This window comes from Phyllobates terribilis, unplaced genomic scaffold (genome assembly GCF_046119375.1).
Source record: "Phyllobates terribilis strain yellow unplaced genomic scaffold, ASM4611937v1 Scaffold_4__5_contigs__length_816908805, whole genome shotgun sequence".
Lineage (NCBI taxonomy): Eukaryota > Metazoa > Chordata > Amphibia > Anura > Dendrobatidae > Phyllobates > Phyllobates terribilis.
The window spans coordinates 804,627,331-804,646,643 of NW_027362764.1; the positions used below are offsets into that span (position 1 = coordinate 804,627,331).

The window sequence follows — 19,313 nt, forward strand, 5'->3', positions numbered from 1 at the left end:
CGAGGGTCACGGTTAAGGCAGCGTAACATAAAGTCAGCCATGCGTGCCAGACTGGTAACGGGCAAGACTTCCGTGTCCTCACCAAGATGACGACTGACCATGCTCTCCTCCTCCTCCTCATCCTCACCCCTGTCCTCAGGCCACCAACGCTGAACCGACGGTATGACAGTTGTACAGGTACTACCGTCTACAGCGCATGATACAAGCTCCTGTTCTTCCTCCTCCTCCTCCTCCTCCTCTCCCCCATTGTCCCCCGTTGGGATGAGATGAGGCTGGGCTGTGTGTAATCGCCCATTACGGCTTCTTGATCCATCTCATCATACTCTGGCTGCAATGCCTCCTCTTTAGTTCTCTGCAGAGGGCGTTGCAAAAGACAGACAAGTGGAATGCTGACGCTAATGATGGCATCATCGCCACTCACCATCTTGGTGGACTCCTCAAAGTTTGTCAGGATGGTACATATGTCAGACATCCAGGTCCACTCCTGAGGTCTTATGTGTGGAGTCTGACCTGAATATCGACGACTTTGTTGCAGCTGGTACTCCACAACTGCTCTCTTCTGCTCACAAATCCTTTGCAACATGTGGAGGGTAGAGTTCCAACGTGTGGGGACATCACACACCAGTCGGTGTGATGGAAGCTGCAAACGCTGCTGCAACACAGCAAGGGCGGCGGAAGCTGTAGCCGACTTGCGAAAATGAGCTGATAGGCGGCGTACTTTGACGAGCAGATCTGGAAACTCGGGGTATGATTTAAGAAACCACTGAACCATGAGGTTAAGCACATGAGCCAGGCATGGTACGTGTGTGATCTCTCCTCGCCTCCGAGCCGCCACCAGGTTACGGCCATTGTCACACACGACCATGCCTGGATGTAGGTTTAGCGGTCTCAGCCACAGATCTGCCTGCTCTTTCACAGCTGTCCACAACTCACAAGCAGTGTGAGGTTTCTCACCTAAGCTTAGGAGTTTCAGCACAGCCTGTTGCCGCTTGGCTGAGGCAGTACTGCAGTGTTTCCAGCTTGTAACTGATGTGGTGATATCTGAGATGGAGGCTGAACATGAGGAGGAGGAGGATGATGGCAAGGAGCTGTACACTGTGGGGGCAACTCTGACTGACAAAGGGCCCGCAATCCTCGGTGTGGGTAGGATGTGTTCCATCCCAAGGTCCGACTGGGTCACGGCTTCCACTATGTTTACCCAGTGTGCCGTCAGGGAGATGTACCGTCCCTGGCCACAAGCACTTGTCCACGTGTCCGTTGTCAGGTGGACTCTCCCGGTAACTGCGTTGTTGAGGGCACGGCAGATGTTTTGGGACACGTGCTTGTGTAGTGCAGGGATGGGACATCGGGCAAAATAGTGTCGGCTGGGGACCGAGTACCGAGGGACGGCCACCGCCATAAGGTTGCAGAAGGATTCCGTCTCCACCAGCCTAAAAGGCAGCATTTCCAACGCAAGTAGTCGTGAAATGTGCGAATTTAGGACTGTGGCCTGTGGGGCGTTAGCTGTGAATTTCCGCTTTCGTTCAAAGGTCTGGGATATGGACAATTGAACACTGCGGTGGGACGTGGACGTGGACGTTGATGCTGTTTCTTGAGAAACTGCCATAACAAGTGAAGACTGAGAGGAGGGGGCATCTTTGCATGCAGTATGGACAGGGGATTGCCTTGCACACACAACAGGGGGTTCTATTGCACGCACAACAGCGGTAGAAGCAGTGGTGACACCCGCTGACACTGGTCGTGGACCCTGGGGTTCGCCCAACAAAGTCGGGTGCTTTGCTGACATGTGCCTGATCATGCTGGTGGTGGTCAGGCTGGTAGTTTTGTCACCCCTGCTGATGCTGGCATGGTGGTACAAATAGCCTTTTTGGGGTTATCAGCAGAGTCTTTAAAAAAATTCCAGACTCTGGAAGACCTACCTGTTGTACTGGCAACATCCCTCGTGTTGGTGTTATGGGGAACTGTTGCCCGCCTTCTGTGTGTGGCCACCACACTGCTTCTTCCTGCCTGTTGGGGTACTCAGCCTCCCTCATCCTGTGTGCTGCTGGCCTCGCTCTGCATGTCCTCCTGCCACGTTGGGTCAGTTACTAGATCATCCACCACTTCCTCCTCTTCCACTTGCGCACCACGATCCTCTTCCTCACTTCCTGGCAATTGTGTCTCGTCATCGTCCACCTCTTGTGACAGATTGCCAACGTCGACTTCCTGTGGCCGTGGCTGTTCAAATATTTGGGCATCGCTACATGGGATCTCCTCTTCCACCACTTCAAGCGGAGCAGGCGAGGGGCACAAATCTGGAAATGGACCAGTGAACAGCTTTTCAGAGTGTCCAAGTGTGGCATCAGTTGCTGTCTGACGACACTCGGCATGGTGGGAGGAAGGAGCATCAGGGTGAGGAGGAGTATGCGGTAGAGACTCACGGCTACTAAAAGTTGACCGTGTGGAAGACAGACCGGAGGTGGTGGTGCCCAAGTAACTGGAAGTATTATCTGCTATCCAATTAATAACCTGTTCACACTGATCAGTTCGCAATACTGGTGTTGTTCTGTGCTTCCCAAGTAATTCAGTCAAGAAGTGGGAGCGAGAAGATGTGGCTGTTGGTTGTGGCACATTTTCACCTTGACCACGGCCCCGTCCTCTGCACACACCATCACCAGAACGTCCAGTTCCACGTCCCTTGCCACGCGCCTTGCCCATTGTAAAGGAAATAAAATAGCTAATACTCGCACTATCAATGGAAAAAGGGTAATAAAAAGTAGATTAGAGCCGTGGAAGAGGAAAACCACAGTTCTATTTCTCTGACCTACACCCGACTCTTTTAAACAATCTGAACAATCAGGGAGAAACTATTACTGTTTTTCTTTACGGAAAAAATACCAAAAGCTGAATAATAGAGATTTTTTACCGTGGAATGGCAAAACCACAGTTATTGTTCACTGTGGTATACCAGAAAATTTTAAATAGATATATTTGCGGCTGAAAAGTGAGCAACACACTCAAACTGTTTTTTTTTAGGTAAAACTGGCCCAAAAGTGGATAATACAGAGGTTTGAACCGTGGAACTACAAAACCACACTTGTATTTCTCGGGCCTACACCAGACTATTTTCAACAGATATATTTGTGTCTGAACAATCAGGAGACACTACAGTTTTTCTTTACGGCAAAAAATGCAAAAAAGCAGGATAATACAGAGATATGACCCGTGGAGCTACAAAACCACACTTGTATTTCTCGGGCCTACACCAGACTATTTTCCTGCTCCCTCCTTCCTGCTCTCTCCTTCATGTTCCCTCCTTCCTCATGTGCTGAGGAGGAGGATCATTTATTCTCTCATCATCTGTCGCATTTGGTGAATGTTTTCATGTTTGGTGAACTAAGGAGATTTTAGGAATGTCATCCGGTGTAGTCGCTGGATACAATCCTCCCATCACAGACCTGTTCATCTTTATCTGTGTTCACTGAAATTATGTATTAGATTTAGCGGATAGATGCTGTATATATATGTATACCCCCATATAGTGCTGTATATATATGTATACCCCTATATAGTGCGGTATATCCCGACATCCCAATATAGTGCTGTGTGTATATATTGTGTATATATATAAATATATATCATTTTTATCCAATATATATTTAAAAAATTAAACAAACAGAAATGTTACAATGAGCGGGAAATTCTAAATCACTAATTGCTCTGTGACCGACCAATCAGAGAGAAGGAGATGAACGTGTAACCGGTAACATACACGCCCCTGTCCGCGTCATCCGTCTCCTCTCTGGTCCGCACAGCCGGGTGCTCATCTGTCCTGTGCTCGGTGACTGCAGGGGATGTTCCGCCCGGTAGGACGATCGGGTGTGTATTTATCCCCAGAGCAAACGTCAGGCTCCTGTCACTGAGGAATTAGGAAATCACCGATTATGGAGAACGGCGGCAAGAAATGGTTAACACCGGCGTCTCCTGTGGGCGGAGCCGTGACCTGATGCTCAATGATTGGCTGAGCCCAGAATTTGAACTTCCCGCTCACTCCTCCCTCGCTTTGTCCTCATCCATGTAACACGCGGCGTCAGTGCTGCGGATCTCGGGCGATCTGCTTGTGTATAGTGATCAGTGGCCGATCTCACTCCACACAGGGGAGATCAGACCCCAATCTGTACAGGGTCTTAGGTCTCCAGATCCAGAATTCTCCCCTGATCACAGCGCAGACCCTCACTGTACTTCATGCCTCATTCTGCAGCCAGTGATCCGGTCAGATCCTCAGCCCTCACAGCTGCGACATCGGTCACCGATCACTTACACATCCCCCGATCTGCTCATCACCAAGCACTCGCCCCTTCTCTCCCCGGTCACTGATGTGACGGATCCCGGGAGCTCAGGGTGGGGGCTTCTGTTTCTCTGTCCTGCAGATATTTCCCCTCATTACCGCAATCATCAGAGCACAGGACACAACCCCCGGCCCCGCAGCAGGAATCACAGCTTCTCCATTGTACATGTGGGGGGTGAGGATGGAGCGGAGAACACAATTAACCTCCGAAGCCGTAGAGAGTGCGGCCCTGGCGCTTGAGCGCGTACACCACGTCCATGGCGGTGACGGCCTTCCTCTTGGCGTGCTCGGTGTAGGTGACGGCGTCACGGATCACGTTCTCCAGGAAGACTTTCAGGACGCCGCGAGTCTCCTCATAGATGAGGCCGGAGATGCGCTTGACGCCTCCCCTGCGAGCGAGACGGCGGATGGCAGGCTTGGTGATGCCCTGGATGTTATCACGCAGTACCTTCCTGTGCCGCTTGGCGCCGCCCTTCCCGAGACCTTTCCCTCCTTTACCGCAACCAGACATCATTCAAGAAATCTTCCACCGACTGAGAGATCAGCGCAGAGCCCTTTCCTTTTGTAGAGGTTTTGCGGACCGGAGCGAGAACCGCAGAGATGACGCATTTCCGAGGCGTAATTTGATACAAAATTTGCATTTGAAGTCCCTCCCATTCTCTCTGATTGGCTGCACACAGAACAGTTGGTGATTTTGAATTTCCCGCTCATTGTGCTGTAATTTTCCCGCTTCTCTCCTCATCTCGGCGCCGCTGCTGCTCGGAGACTGGAGATCCTGCCTGCTCCAATAATGACAGCGGGAGATCCAGGCTGGAAATAGATTAATCTCTGGGAGATCATCGATCAGACGCCTCCACCGGCCTGGAGAGCAAAGGGTGTGTGACATCAGAGGAAAATCAGTGAGAAAGTGGGTATAACCCCTGCTATTAGTGCTGGGCACAGTGGGTATAGTCCCTGCTATTAGTGCTTGGCACAGTGGGTATAATCCCTGCTATTAGTGCTTGGCACAGTGGGTATAATCCCTGCTATTAGTGCTTGGCGCAGTGGATATAACCCCTGATATTAGTGCTTGGCACAGTGGGTATAATCCCTGCTATTAGTGCTTGGCGCAGTGGGTATAATCCCTGCTATTAGTGCTTGGTACAGTGGGTATAATCCCTGCTATTAGTGCTTGGCACCGTGGGTATAATCCCTGCTATTAGTGCTTGGCACAGTGGGCATAATCCCTGCTATTAGTGCTTGGTACAGTGGGTATAATCCCTATTAGTTCTTGGCACAGTGGGTATAATCCCTGCTATTAGTGCTTGGCACAGTGGGTTTAATCCCTGCTATTAGTGCTTGGCACAGTGGATATAATCCCTGATATTAGTGCTTGGCACAGTGGGTATAATCCCTGCTATTAGTGCTTGGCGCAGTGGGTATAATCCCTGCTATTAGTGCTTGGTACAGTGGGTATAATCCCTGCTATTAGTGCTTGGCACCGTGGGTATAATCCCTGCTATTAGTGCTTGGCACAGTGGGCATAATCCCTGCTATTAGTGCTTGGTACAGTGGGTATAATCCCTATTAGTTCTTGGCACAGTGGGTATAATCCCTGCTATTAGTGCTTGGCACAGTGGGTATAATCCCTGCTATTAGTGCTTGGTACAGTGGGTATAATCCCTGCTATTTGTGCTTGGTACAGTGGGTATAATCCCTGCTATTTGTGCTTGGTACAGTGGGTATAATCCCTGCTATTTGTGCTTGGTACCGTGGGTATAATCCCTATTAGTGCTTGGCACAGTGGGCATAATCCCTGCTATTAGTGCTTGGCACAGTGGGCATAATCCCTGCTATTAGTGCTTGGCACAGTGGGTATAATCCCTGCTATTAGTGCTTGGTACAGTGGGTATAATCCCTGCTATTAGTGCTTGGCGCAGCAGGTATAACCCCTATTAGTGCTTGGCACAGTGGGTATAACCCTGCTATTAGTGCTTGGCGCAGTGGGTATAACCCCTGCTATTAGTGCTTGGCGCAGTGGGTATAATCCCTATTAGTGCTCGGCACAGTGGGTATAACCCCTGCTATTACTGCTTGGCGCAGTGGGTATAATCCCTATTAGTGCTTGGCACAGTGGGTATAACCCCTGCTATTTGTGCTTGGCGCAGTGGGTATAATCCCTATCAGTGCTTGGCGCAGTGGGTATAATCCCTGCTATTAGTGGTTGGTACAGTGGGTATAATCCCCGCTATTAATGCTTGGCACAGTGGGTATAATCCCCGCTATTAATGCTTGGCACAGTGGATATAATCCCTATTAATGCTTGGCACAGTGGGTATAACCCCTGCTGTTTGTGACTCCTCATTCATCACCTCAGTCCTCTGATGAAGCCAGCCTTGGACAAAACATGTCGGGGAGGCTTGGAGTGAACTCTTGATCAGCTGTGATGTTCTTGCAACTGACATCTATAATTGTCGTTAGAAAAGCTATCCTAGCTAGTGGACTGCAGACAGCAATCTAGGTAGCAGATATATTCGCTTTAGGAGAGCGATATCCCATAGAGGAATCCCAAAGAAACGCTACACAGCAATATCACCTGGGTTATTTTAATCCTTGTTAAAAATGAGTGAAGTTTTAATCACATTCTGTCTATAGTCGGGTCTATAACTTTTGGGTATGACTTTCTAGTTCTCACACGTTACTCTGTCCTTTTACACTCCTACTATTCTTTCACACTTCCCAATGCTTTCCCCTCACTTCTTCCCCTGTGTTACCTTCATACACCTCCCCCCATATTGTTTCTCACTTCCACCAATAAAGCCCCCTATGCCTCCCCCTTTCATAAGGTCCTCACTTTTTCCTTCCCCCCATATCCTCTCCCCCGAGATCAGCGGCGCCGGCTCTTGTGGGGACGGTGTGGGTGGCTCTTAGAAGAGCCTTTGGTTGTGTGGATTGAGGAGATCGGCTGCAGCGCTCACTTGCTTTTCTTGCTGCTCTCGGTCTTCTTGGGCAGCAGCACGGCCTGGATGTTGGGCAGGACGCCCCCCTGGGTGATGGTCACCCCACCCATAAGCCTGTTCAGCTCCTCGTCATTGCGAACCTGAAGCTACAATTATCTAAAGAACTAGGAAACACGAAGGTCCCAGCGTCCAGGGATAGTGGTAGCCAGAAGAAAGTTCTTACCACCAAACATACAGGTTAGGAGAGTGAAAGAGTACAGAAGCTAGGCCAAGTTCCAGGCTGGTCAGAAGCTTCAGATTGAGAGGAAGAAACGGATCAGGAGACCTTATACCCGCTCTCTGGGGAGAGTCCAGAAGTGCACCCTTCCTATTAAGTACCCTGGACCGTACCTGCCGTCTACACCAGTAAATGTACTGAAGCGAATCCCCTGTGTGTGTGTCCATCATTCCCCTTGACCTGACCGGACCATCTCTCACCTGCATCCCTTCCATCAACCCTGCCCCAGGGGCCCGCTCCGCCTGTGGGGAGCAGAAACATCCCAGCTGCAGCAGCGCTGGTAACCATTACCAGAAGCCACAGGTGGCGTCACGAGACAAACTGTTAACAAAACCCCTTTTTAAGAGTGACCCCAGAGTACGGGCCCGGGAGCCGACTGCCGTGACATCCTAAACAAGGTAAAAGGCCCGGGTACCGAGTCCCCTATATCCCCCTGGGCGAGACACGGCAAATATAAAAAGTGCCTTTGCATCTTTAAAGCAGGCTTTCTCCTCTGCTCCTGTGCTGCATGATCCAGACATTAATAAGCAGTTCTATCTGGAGGTGGACGCTTCTTCCTCAGGGGCAGGAGCCATTCTTAACCAGAAGACCTCATACAGCCGCAAGGTGATTTGCAGTTTCTTTTCTAAGATCCTCTGTGCTCCAGAACGCAATTACTCAACTGGCGATTGGGAACTGCTTGCAATAAACCTGGCACAACAGATAGCTGGCAGGTGCTTCCTGGTAATGCAGGCTGGTGAGCACGGCAGGTAACAGGCAGGTGCTTCCAGGTAATGCAGGCTGGTGAGCACGGCAGGTAACGGGCAGGTGCTTCCTGGTAATGCAGGCTGGTGAGCACGGCAGGTAACAGGCGGGTGCTTCCAGGTAATGCAGGCTGGTGAGCACGGCAGGTAACGGGCAGGTGCTTCCAGGTAATTCAGGCTGGTGAGCACGGCAGGTAACAGGCGGGTGCTTCCAGGTAATGCAGGCTGGTGAGCACGGCAGGTAACAGGCAGGTGCTTCCAGGTAATGCAGGCTGGCACGGCAGGTAACAGGCGGGTGCTTCCAGGTAATGCAGGCTGGCACGGCAGGTAAGCAGGTGGGTGCTTCCAGGTAAGCAGGCGGGCAGAGCCCATAGTCAGACTGGCGGACAGGACTGTAGACAGACTGTCGGGCTGGAGAGTAGTCAGGCTGGCGGACTGGACTGAAGATTAGACTGGCGGACAGGATTGACTTGCAGAGGACCTAAGGGCTGAAGCAAAGAAAGTATCAAAAAGCAACAACCTTGCACGGGCACCTCCATATTGGAGGAGGTGCCTTCTATAGTGAAAGTCCTCCGGCCATTGGCCGGGGACTTTTTAGGACGGCACGCGCGGCCCCTTTAAGAGGGAGGGAGCACGCATTCCAAGCACAGAGCCTGGGAAGCTGCGTGCACCAGCAGCAGCTGCAGGGAGGCCGGAAGATGCCAGAGCAGGACTGCAGCGCTAAGGGGGACGACATCTCAGCCTAGCAGGGGGCAGAGATGCCGATGCTACAGTACCCCTCCCTTTACACCCCCTCTTTTTCAAGCCAGCAAGAAATTCTTTAAGGAGAAGAGGGGCATGGATGTTCTCCCTGGGTTCCCAAGACTTCTCCTCCGGGCCAAAATGTTCTCTACCTCATAGACGTCCTCAGCGGAGACTGGAGCTGGGGAGGTACCTGGATCGTCAGAAAAAGAATTAAGAACAACTGCTTTGAGGAGAGATACGTGGAAGGAGTTGGGAATCCGTAAGGTGGCCGGGAGTTTGAGTTTGTAAGCCACAGGATTGAATTGCTTGAGAACCTCAAACGGGCCGATGAACCGCGGACCCAACTTATACGATGGTATTTTGAGCCGAACATGTTTGGAGGAGAGCCAGACCATGTCTCCCGGACCGAATTGAGGTGGATCCAGACGTCTCTTATCAGCATGTCTCTTCATCCGCTCAGAGGACTGAAGAAGTGCGGATCTAGTGTCTTCCCAAATAGTAGAAAATTCGCTGACCAGAGACTCCGCGGCAGGATTGTCCACAGAAGCGGAGACGGGAAAAGGAATCCAGGGGTGTTGTCCGTAGACCACAAAGAACAGGGATTTGGAAGAAGACTCACTCTCATGGTTGTTATAGGAGAACTAGGCCCATTGTAGGAGCTCAACCCAGTGGTTATGGTGAGTGTTGACGAAATGCTGGAGAAAGCTGGTAAGGACCTGGTTGATACGTTCCACTTGACCATTGGACTGAGGATGATAAGCAGAGGAGAAATCCAAGGAGACATCCAGCAGCTTACACGTAGCTCTCCAAAAGCACGCAGTGAACTGGACCCCTCGATCAGACACAATGTGGAGGGGTGGGCCGTGGAGATGAAAGATGTGATGGATGAAGTCCTTAGCCAGCACAGATGCGGACGGGAGACCAGGCAGAGGGATGAAGTGGGCCATTTTAGAAAAGCGGTCAGCGACCAACCAAATGACTGTACAACCGGCAGAAACAGGAAGATCAGTAATAAAGTCCATAGCAATGTGTGGCCACGGAGCGGAAGGTACGGGAAGAGGCAGGAGACGGCCGGCTGGAAGACGTCTGGGAACTTTGTTACGGGCACAAGAGGAACAAGCCGTGACGAAATTCGCAACGTCCTTGAGTAGAGAAGGCCACCAGTATCAGGACGTACAGCAGTATGTGGGGGTATCAAGACGTACAGCAGTATGTGGGGGTATCAGGACGTACAGCACTATGTGGGGGTATCAGGACGTACAGCACTATGTGGGGGTATCAGGACGTACAGCACTATGTGGGGGTATCAGGACATACAGCAGTATGTGGGGGTATCAGGACGTACAGCAGTATGTGGGGGTATCAGGACGTACAGCAGTATGTGGGGGTATCAGGACGTACAGCAGTATGTGGGGGTATCAGGACGTACAGCAGTATGTGGGGGTATCAGGACGTACAGCAGTATGTGGGGGTATCAGGACGTACAGCACTATGTGGGGGTATCAGGACGTACAGCACTATGTGGGGGTATCAGGACGTACTGCACTATGTGGGGGTATCAGGACGTACAGCACTATGTGGGGGTATCAGGACGTACAGCAGTATGTGGGGGTATCAGGACGTACAGCAGTATGTGGGGGTATCAGGACGTACAGCAGTATGTGGGGGTATCAGGACGTACAGCAGTATGTGGGGGTATCAGGACGTACAGCAGTATGTGGGGGTATCAGGACGTACAGCACTATGTGGGGGTATCAGGACGTACAGCAGTATGTGGGGGTATCAGGACGTACAGCACTATGTGGGGGTATCAGGACGTACAGCACTATGTGGGGGTATCAGGACGTACAGCACTATGTGGGGGTATCAGGACGTACAGCACTATGTGGGGGTATCAGGACGTACTGCACTATGTGGGGGTATCAGGACGTACAGCACTATGTGGGGGTATCAGGACGTACAGCAGTATGTGGGGGTATCAGGACGTACAGCAGTATGTGGGGGTATCAGGACGTACAGCAGTATGTGGGGGTATCAGGACGTACAGCAGTATGTGGGGGTATCAGGACGTACAGCAGTATGTGGGGGTATCAGGACGTACAGCACTATATGGGGGTATCAGGACGTACAGCACTATATGGGGGTACTGGCAGCCACTGATCTCCGAGCTCCTATATTGTGGTGGCTTCTCCCATCCTGCAGCACATGGAGCATCACCCCCATCATTCATCTATCACCAAACAGGATGATCTGCTCATCGCTCTGCAGACAATACCCCCCCTCACTTCCAGGTACATTAACCCCTTCCCGGCAGTTCCCTCCGCTCCTGGCTCTGGTGCAGACACTGCGGCTTTATCATTAACCCCTGGCTGTCCTATGATTACATACGGGAGCACAGAGCCGTCACCCCCGTCCACACGGCTGACTCCCACCCTCCGTTACCTGCCCGGATTCTCCACCCTGTCCATCAGTGACCTGGGCGTTGGGTCCTAGTGCCGCCAGCAATGCTCTGCCGATTACACAGATCGTCCCTCATATAATCTATGATAATAGATGAAGGTGAACGCTTCTGTGATCGGGGGATGTGATCTGCCGACTACACCGGACACCTCTCCTCCCCGGGGCCGGAGCGGCTCTCCCGCTCATTACGCGGAGATGACACGACCCTCGTATACAGAGATCCCGCTCCATGTACAGTGACCGGTAATAACCGCACGAGAACCGCTCGTCCTGACACCGCGTGAAGAGAAAGAGCGTGAGAAGCGGAGAGTGACTGAGCGGGAAGCTGAAACTCACCAAAGCTCCTGAGGATGATTGTGCGGAGGAAGCAGCAGATGAGCGCTGACAGCTCTATTCTATACAGACACGATCACACCATGTCTACATGCGGCTTCTACAGCAGGAGCCGCCGATGTCACTGTATGTCTATATACCCGGCACACGGAGCTGTACAGCGGCTCCTCGATCAGTCGAAACATAGAAAAGCCTCACACTCCCCTTTCACTATTACAGACGCGGGTTACAAGCGGTGATTGATCAGGATGTAAGAAATAAGATTTCTGCAGGACATCGGCCCCTTCCCTCCAATAACTAATGACCCTGAAGCAGCTCCCTGTACACACTATAATATCTGCCGGGAACAAGGCGGTGGCACTGATCATACAGCTCTGCAGGGACAAGGTGATGGCACTGATCATACAGCTCTGCAGGGACAAGGTGGTGGCACTGATCATACAGCTCTGCAGGGACAAGGTGGTGACACTGATCATACAGCTCTGCAGGGACAAGGTGGTGACACTGATCATACAGCTCTGCAGGGACAAGGTGGTGACACTGATCATACAGCTCTGCAGGGACAAGGTGGTGACACTGATCATACAGCTCTGCAGGGACAAGGTGGTGACACTGACCATACAGCTCTGCAGGGTCAAGGTGGTGACACTGACCATACAGCTCTGCAGGGTCAAGGTGGTGACACTGACCATACAGCTCTGCAGGGTCAAGGTGGTGACACTGACCATACAGCTCTGCAGGGACAAGGTGGTGACACTGATCATACAGCTCTGCAGGGACAAGGTGGTGACACTGATCATACAGCTCTGCAGGGACAAGGTGGTGGCTCTGATAAGAGCCTTTGTGGTGTAATAACAGGACGGCTTTGGATTATTTCTTGGCCGCGGGCTTCTTGGCTTTAGTAGCCTTCTTAGCTGGACTCTTGGCAGCTTTGGGTTTGGCCGCCTTCTTAGCCGGGCTTTTAGTCACTTTCTTGGGCTTCGGAGCGGGCTTCGGCTTCTTGGGGCTCTTGGCTGCCTTCTTTGCCGCGGCTGCTGCGGGCTTCTTGGTCTTTTTCGGGCTTTTCTTGGACGCGGTCGGAGCCTTCTTGAGTTTCTTTGGGGATTTGGCCGCGAGTTTCTTGGGCTTGGCCGCAGGCGCTGGCTGCTTCTTGGCCGGTTTGTCTTTAGTCTCCTGCTTCTTATTCAGCTTGAAGGAGCCGGAGGCGCCGCTGCCCTTCACCTGGAGCAGGGCGCCCTTGGTGACCAGAGACCTGACGGCCAGCTTCAGGCGGCTGTTGTTCTTCTCCACATCGTACCCGCCGGCAGCCAGAGCCTTCTTCAGGGCGGCCAGAGACACCCCGCTGCGCTCCTTAGAGGCGGACACGGCTTTGACGATCAGCTCGGACACGCTGGGACCGGAGGGTTTCTTGCTCTTCTTGGCGCCCCCTGCGGCGGATTTCTTCGGCTGCTTCTTGGCTTTGGCGGCCGGTTCGGCGGGAGGAGGAGCGGCGGCTGGCGCGGTCTCTGCCATCGTGTGATGAGGAACAGACACAAGAATCTCCTGGAAGAAAAACACTGAGGACGGAGCTGGAGGCGCCTCTTATATATAGTCACACTGCGCACTGATTGGCTGCCTCCTCCTGAGCTTCTATTGGCTGACACTGGACACAGGCCCCGCCCCCTATTGTCTGAGCCGAGTGAAGCTCCGCTCTCCCTTGTGCTTCCCTGCCAAGGATAAGAGCCCATTACCGGCCAGGACCGGGCAGCAGAGCGCGCTTCCTCCGTGTCCTCCTCCTCCCTGACATCTCCCCTACATGTCTACAGCCGTCACTGGCGGAGGAGGAGGCAGGAAGGAGCCGGAGGAGCCGGGATCTCCCCATAGTCCTCCCGGGCTGCACCTCACTGTGTATCTACAGAGATAAAACCGCTGCGGGAGCTCGTCCCTTCTATTCCCGGCACCGGTCACCATCACCGGGATCTGTACCCCGATCTGTATCGTGCAGGAAGCTGATTGTACGATGTGAGGACGACCTGGATCTGCTGAGAGGCCGGAAGGAGACACAGACGGCGGCTCCGCTCCCTGCAGCTCCTCTCCTGTTATATATATCCAGTGTGTGCAGTGTATGGGGGACACAGGCGGCTCCGCTCCCTGCAGCTCCTCTCCTGTTATATACAGTACACACCTTATCATTTAAAGAGAATGCAAAGCAGTCATCAAAGCAAAAGGTGGCTACTGTGAAGAACCTAGAATATAAGACATATTTTCAGTTGTTTCACACTTTTTTTGTTAAGTATATAATTCCACATGTGGTAATTCATAGTTTTGATGCCTTGAGTGTGAATGTACAATTTTCATAGTCATGAAAATACAGAAAAATCTTTAAATGAGAAGGTGTGTCCAAACTTTTGGTTTGTACTGTGTATATATATATATATATATATATATATATATATATATATATATATATATATATATATATATTCAGTGTGTGCAGTGTATTGGGGACACAGGCGGCTCCTCTCCCTGCAGTTCCTCTCCTGTTATATATATAAATCTAGCGTGTGCAGTGCTAGACTCTGAAAGTCACAAAGCCTATTTTTATAAGGCCATCAGGCGGCCCTTACTATTCTTAAAAGGCCAGCAGTCGGCCCTCTCTATTTTTAGAGAGCCATCAGCCGGCTATGCTTTGTTGTTCCCATTATTAACAAGTGGGTCTCCTATACTGTTATTGCGTATACAGTGATTGCAAGGGCTGCCAAAAATTCGGATGCAACCCAATACCCCTTTGAAGAGACATAGAGGAGGGTCTCAGTAAAAAAAATGTTCCCATTATAAAGAAGCGGGTCTCCTATAGTGGTAATGCCCACGCTGTGACTGCAAGGGCTGCAAAAATTTGGCAAAAACACCACTAACAATTTAAAGACACACAGAGCAGGGCCACAGTAACAAGGTAGGACATCTTCCCATTAAAAGTCCCACAATTTAACCCCTTAATAACATCTGACGTACTAATACGCGTCTGTGCCCTGGGACTTAAGAGCCAGACCCGTATTAGTACGTCATCGCGATCGCGCGCGCACACAGGCTGTGCGGGCGCGATCGCCGCCGGGTGTCAGCTGATTGTCACAGCTGACACCCGGTACTATGTGCAGGGAGCGGTACTGCACCGCTCCCAGCACATTAACCCCCGCGATGCTGCGATCGAAGTCGATCGCGGCATTGCGGGGGCAAGGGGAGGTGATCGGCGATACTCACCTCCTCTTCCGGCTTCCAGCGCAGTCTGCAAAGGCTTCCCGGGTGTTGCCATGACGACCCGATGTCGTCATGACAACATCCGGGTCACCAGAGAGCAGGAAGATTGCTTGGGCATGCCGAGTGCATCTCCAAGCAGTCTTCACACTGTGCACTTCTGACAGCCTTCATGGCATAGGGGTGGTGCTTCATTCCTGTGCCATACAGGCGATCAGAAAAAAAAAAGTGAAAGTCCCAGAGTGGGACAAAGTAATAAAGTGTATAAACTGTGTGAAAATGGAAAAAAAAAAAAAAATGTGCAGAAATATTATAAAAAAATAATACACCAAAAATAAAAATATAATGTACCCATCAATAAATATTATTATAAAAAAAAAAACAATAAAAGTACACATATTTGGTATCGCCGCGTCCGGAACAACCTGACCTATAAAACTGTCCCACTAGTTAACCCCTTCAGTGAACACGGTAAAAAAAAAAAAAACGAAGCAAAAAACAATGCTTTATCACCATACCGCCAAACAAAAAGTGGAATAACACGCGATCAAAAAGACGCATATAGATAAAAATGATACCGCTGAAAACGTCATCTCGTCCCGCAAAAAACAAGCCACCATACATCTCCATCAGCCGAAAAATAAAAAAGTTATAGCTCTCAGAATAAAGCGATGCTAAAAAATATTTTTTTCTATAAAATAGCTTTTATTGTGTATAAGCGCCAAAACATAGAAAAATAATACAAATGTGGTACCGCTGTAAACGTACTGACCCGAAGAATAAAGCTACCTCATCAATTTTACCACACGCGGAACAGAATTAAAAAAAAAAAAAATAAAACAATTCCTGAATTGTTGGTTTTTGTTTATTCTGCCTCCCAAAAATCGGAATAGAAAGCGATCAAAAAATGTCACGTGCCTGAAAATGGCACCAATAACAACGTCAAGTCATCCCGCAAAAAACGAGCCGTCACATGACTGTCTGCCAAAATCTGGAAAAATTATAGCTCTCAAAATATGGCGATGCAAAAACTAGATTTTACAAAAAATGCGTCTTTTAGTGTGTGACAGCTGTCAGTCATAAAAACCCCATATGATTCTGGCATTGCTGTAATCACACCGACCCGAAGAATAAAGTCGTCTAATCACTTATACCGCACAAGGAACAGCGTCAAAAATAAACTCTTGGGTTAGGATTGGGCTAGGGTTAGGGCTGGGTTTGGGGCTAGGGTTGTGCTAGGGTTAGGGCTAGGGTTGTGCTAGGGTTAGGGCTGGGGTTGGGATTTTTTTCAAAAGTAAGAAAAAAAGATGACGATATGGTGACTAGTGTTGAGAGCAAGTGCTCGCTACTTGAGTTTGCATCGGGTGCTCTGGTATGCATTGAGTATCGTGGGTATTTGAGTGACATGCTCGAGTCTCTGCCCCATATGCTTCGCGGCCAAAAAACTTTACGTGGATTGCCTGCAATGCACGAGCGATCCCCGCATGTTTTTTTTGGGTGTCTAATAACCGTGAAACATGCGGAGCAGGGACTCGAGCATGTCACTCGAGCACACGCTGTACATGGTGCATACCTGAGAACCCGATGCAAACTCAAGTAGCGAGCACTTGTGCTCAAGAATAATGACAACTTATTCAATATGATGACCTAATGTAAACAAATTCTGTGCCGTACCTCTGGGTTCAAAATGTTCACTATACACCTTAATAAAATCCTTGAGGGGTATAGTTTCCAAAATGGGGACACTTGTGGGGGAGCTCCACTGTTTAGGCACATCACGGGCTCTCCAAACGCGACATGGTGTCCGCTAACAAATTGAATGGAAAATCGGCTCAAATTGTTAGCGGACGCCATGTTGCGTTTGGAGAGCTCCTGTGTGCCTAAACATTGGAGCTCCCCCACAAGTGACCCCATTTTGGAAACTAGACCCCCCAAGGCACCTATCTAGATGCATAGTGAGCACTTTGAACCCCCAGGTGCTTCACAAATTGATTCGTAAAAATGAAAAAAAAACACTTTTTCATTTTTATGAATCAATTTGTGAAGCACCTGGGGTTCCAAGTGCTCACTATGAATCTAGATAGGTGCCTTGGGGGGGTCTAGTTTCCAAAATGGGGTCACTTGTGGGGGAGCTCCAATGTTTGGGCACACAGGGACTCTCCAAATGCAACATGATATCCGCTAACAAATTGTCGGCTCAATTTGTTAGCGGATATCATGTTGCATTTGGAGAGTCCCTGTGTGGCCAAACATTGGAGCTCCCCCACAAGTGACCCCATTTTGGAAACTAGACCCCCCAAGGCACCTATCTAGATGCATAGTGAGCACTTGGAACCCCAGGTGTTTCACAAATTGATTCATAAAAATGAAAAAGTGTTTTTTTTTTCACTTTTTCATTTTTACGAATCAATTTGTGAAGCACCTGGGGGCTCCAAGTGCTCACTATGCATCTAGAAAGGTGCCTTGGGGGGTCTAGTTTCCAAAATGGGGTCACTTGTGGGGGAGCTCCAAAGTTTGGGCACAGAGGGGCTCTCCAAACGCAATGTGGTGTCCGCTAACAATTTGACCCGATTTTCCATTCATTTTGTTAGCGGATACCATGTTGCATTTAGAGAGTCCCTGTGTGCCCAAACATTGGAGCTCCCCCACAAGTGACCCCATTTTGGAAACTAGACCCCCCAAGGCACCTATCTAGATGCATAGTGAGCACTTGGAACCCCCAGGTGCTTCACAAATTGATTCGTAAAAATGAAAAAGTGAAAAAAAAACACTTTTTCATTTTTATGAATCAATTTATGAAGCACCTGGGGTTCCAAGTGCTCACTATGAATCTAGATAGGTGCCTTGGGGGGTCTAGTTTCCAAAATGGGGTCACTTGTGGGGGAGCTCCAATGTTTGGGCACACAGGGACTCTCCAAATGCAACATGATATCCGCTAACAAATTGTCGGCTCAATTTGTTAGCGGATATCATGTTGCATTTGGAGAGTCCCTGTGTGGCTAAACATTGGAGCTCCCCCACAAGTGACCCCATTTTGGAAACTAGACCCCCCAAGGCACCTATCTAGATGCACAGTGAGCACTTGGAACCCCAGGTGTTTCACAAATTGATTCATAAAAATGAAAAAGTGTTTTTTTTTTCACTTTTTCATTTTTACGAATCAATTTGTGAAGCACCTGGGGGTTCCAAGTGCTCACTATGCATCTATAAAGGTGCCTTGGGGGGTCTAGTTTCCAAAATGGGGTCACTTGTGGGGGAGCTCCAAAGTTTGTGCACACAGGGGCTCTCCAAACACAACATGGCGTCCGCTAATTATTCAAGCAAATTTTACAATCAAAAAGTCAAATGGCGCTCCTTCCCTTCCGAGCCCTGCCGTGCGCCCAAACAGTGTTTTTTCCCCAAATATTGGGTATCTGCGTGCCCAGGGGAAATTGCACAACAAATTTTGGGGTCCATTTTTTCTTGTTACCCCTGTGAAAATAAAAAAAATTGGGTCTAAAGTAACATTTTTGTGAAAAAAGTTAAACGTTCATTTTTTTCTTCCACATTCAAAAAATTCCTGTGAAGCACCTGAAGGGTTAATAAAGTTCTTGAATGTGGTTTTGAGCACCTTGAGGGGTGCAGTTTTTAGAATGGTGTCACTTTTGGGTATTTTCTGTCAAAAAGACCTCTCCAAGTGACTTCAAATGTGATGTGGTCCCTAAAAAAATGGTTTTGTAAATTTTGTTGGAAAAATGAGAAATCGCTGGTCAACTTTTAACCCTTATAGCTCCCTAACAAAAAAAAATTTGGGTTCCAAAATTGTGCTGATGTAAAGTAGACATGTGGGAAATGTTATTTATTAACTCTTTTGTGTGACATATCGCTCTGATTTCAGGGCTTAAAAATTCTAATTTTGAAAATTGCAAAATTTTTGCCAAATTTCCGTTTTTTTTCACAGATAAACGCAAGTGATATCGAAGAAATTTTTCCACAATCATGAAGTACAATATGTCACGAAAAACAATCTCAGAATCAGGGGGATCCGTTGAAGCGTTCCAGAGTAATTACCTCATAAAGTGACAGTGGTCAGAATTGTAAAAATTGGCCCGGTCATTAACGTGCAAACCATTCGCGGGGCTTAAAGACACAGAGTAGGGCCACAGTAACGACAATTAGAAAGGAGTGGATCTCCCATACTGTTTGCCTATTTAGTGACTGACAAAATTATGGAGAAACTCCAATGCCCCTTGCATGAGACAGAGGTCAAAGAGCTTCCT

At 49.5% G+C, this 19,313-nt stretch overlaps 2 protein-coding genes across 2 annotated transcripts; both read right to left on the reverse strand.

Moving 5' to 3' along the window:
• Nucleotides 1-4,526: 4,526 nt before the first annotated feature.
• LOC141264589 (histone H4-like) lies at nucleotides 4,527-4,838 on the reverse strand. Its single transcript, XM_073676864.1, has one exon. It carries the CDS (start codon nucleotides 4,836-4,838, stop codon nucleotides 4,527-4,529), a length of 312 nt encoding a protein of 103 aa, XP_073532965.1.
• A 7,847-nt stretch (nucleotides 4,839-12,685) lies between these two features.
• On the reverse strand, nucleotides 12,686-13,374 carry LOC141264590 (histone H1.10-like). The gene has a single exon (XM_073676865.1). It carries the CDS (start codon nucleotides 13,333-13,335, stop codon nucleotides 12,694-12,696), a length of 642 nt encoding a protein of 213 aa, XP_073532966.1. The 5' UTR covers nucleotides 13,336-13,374; the 3' UTR covers nucleotides 12,686-12,693.
• Between the last annotated feature and the right edge of the window lie 5,939 nt (nucleotides 13,375-19,313).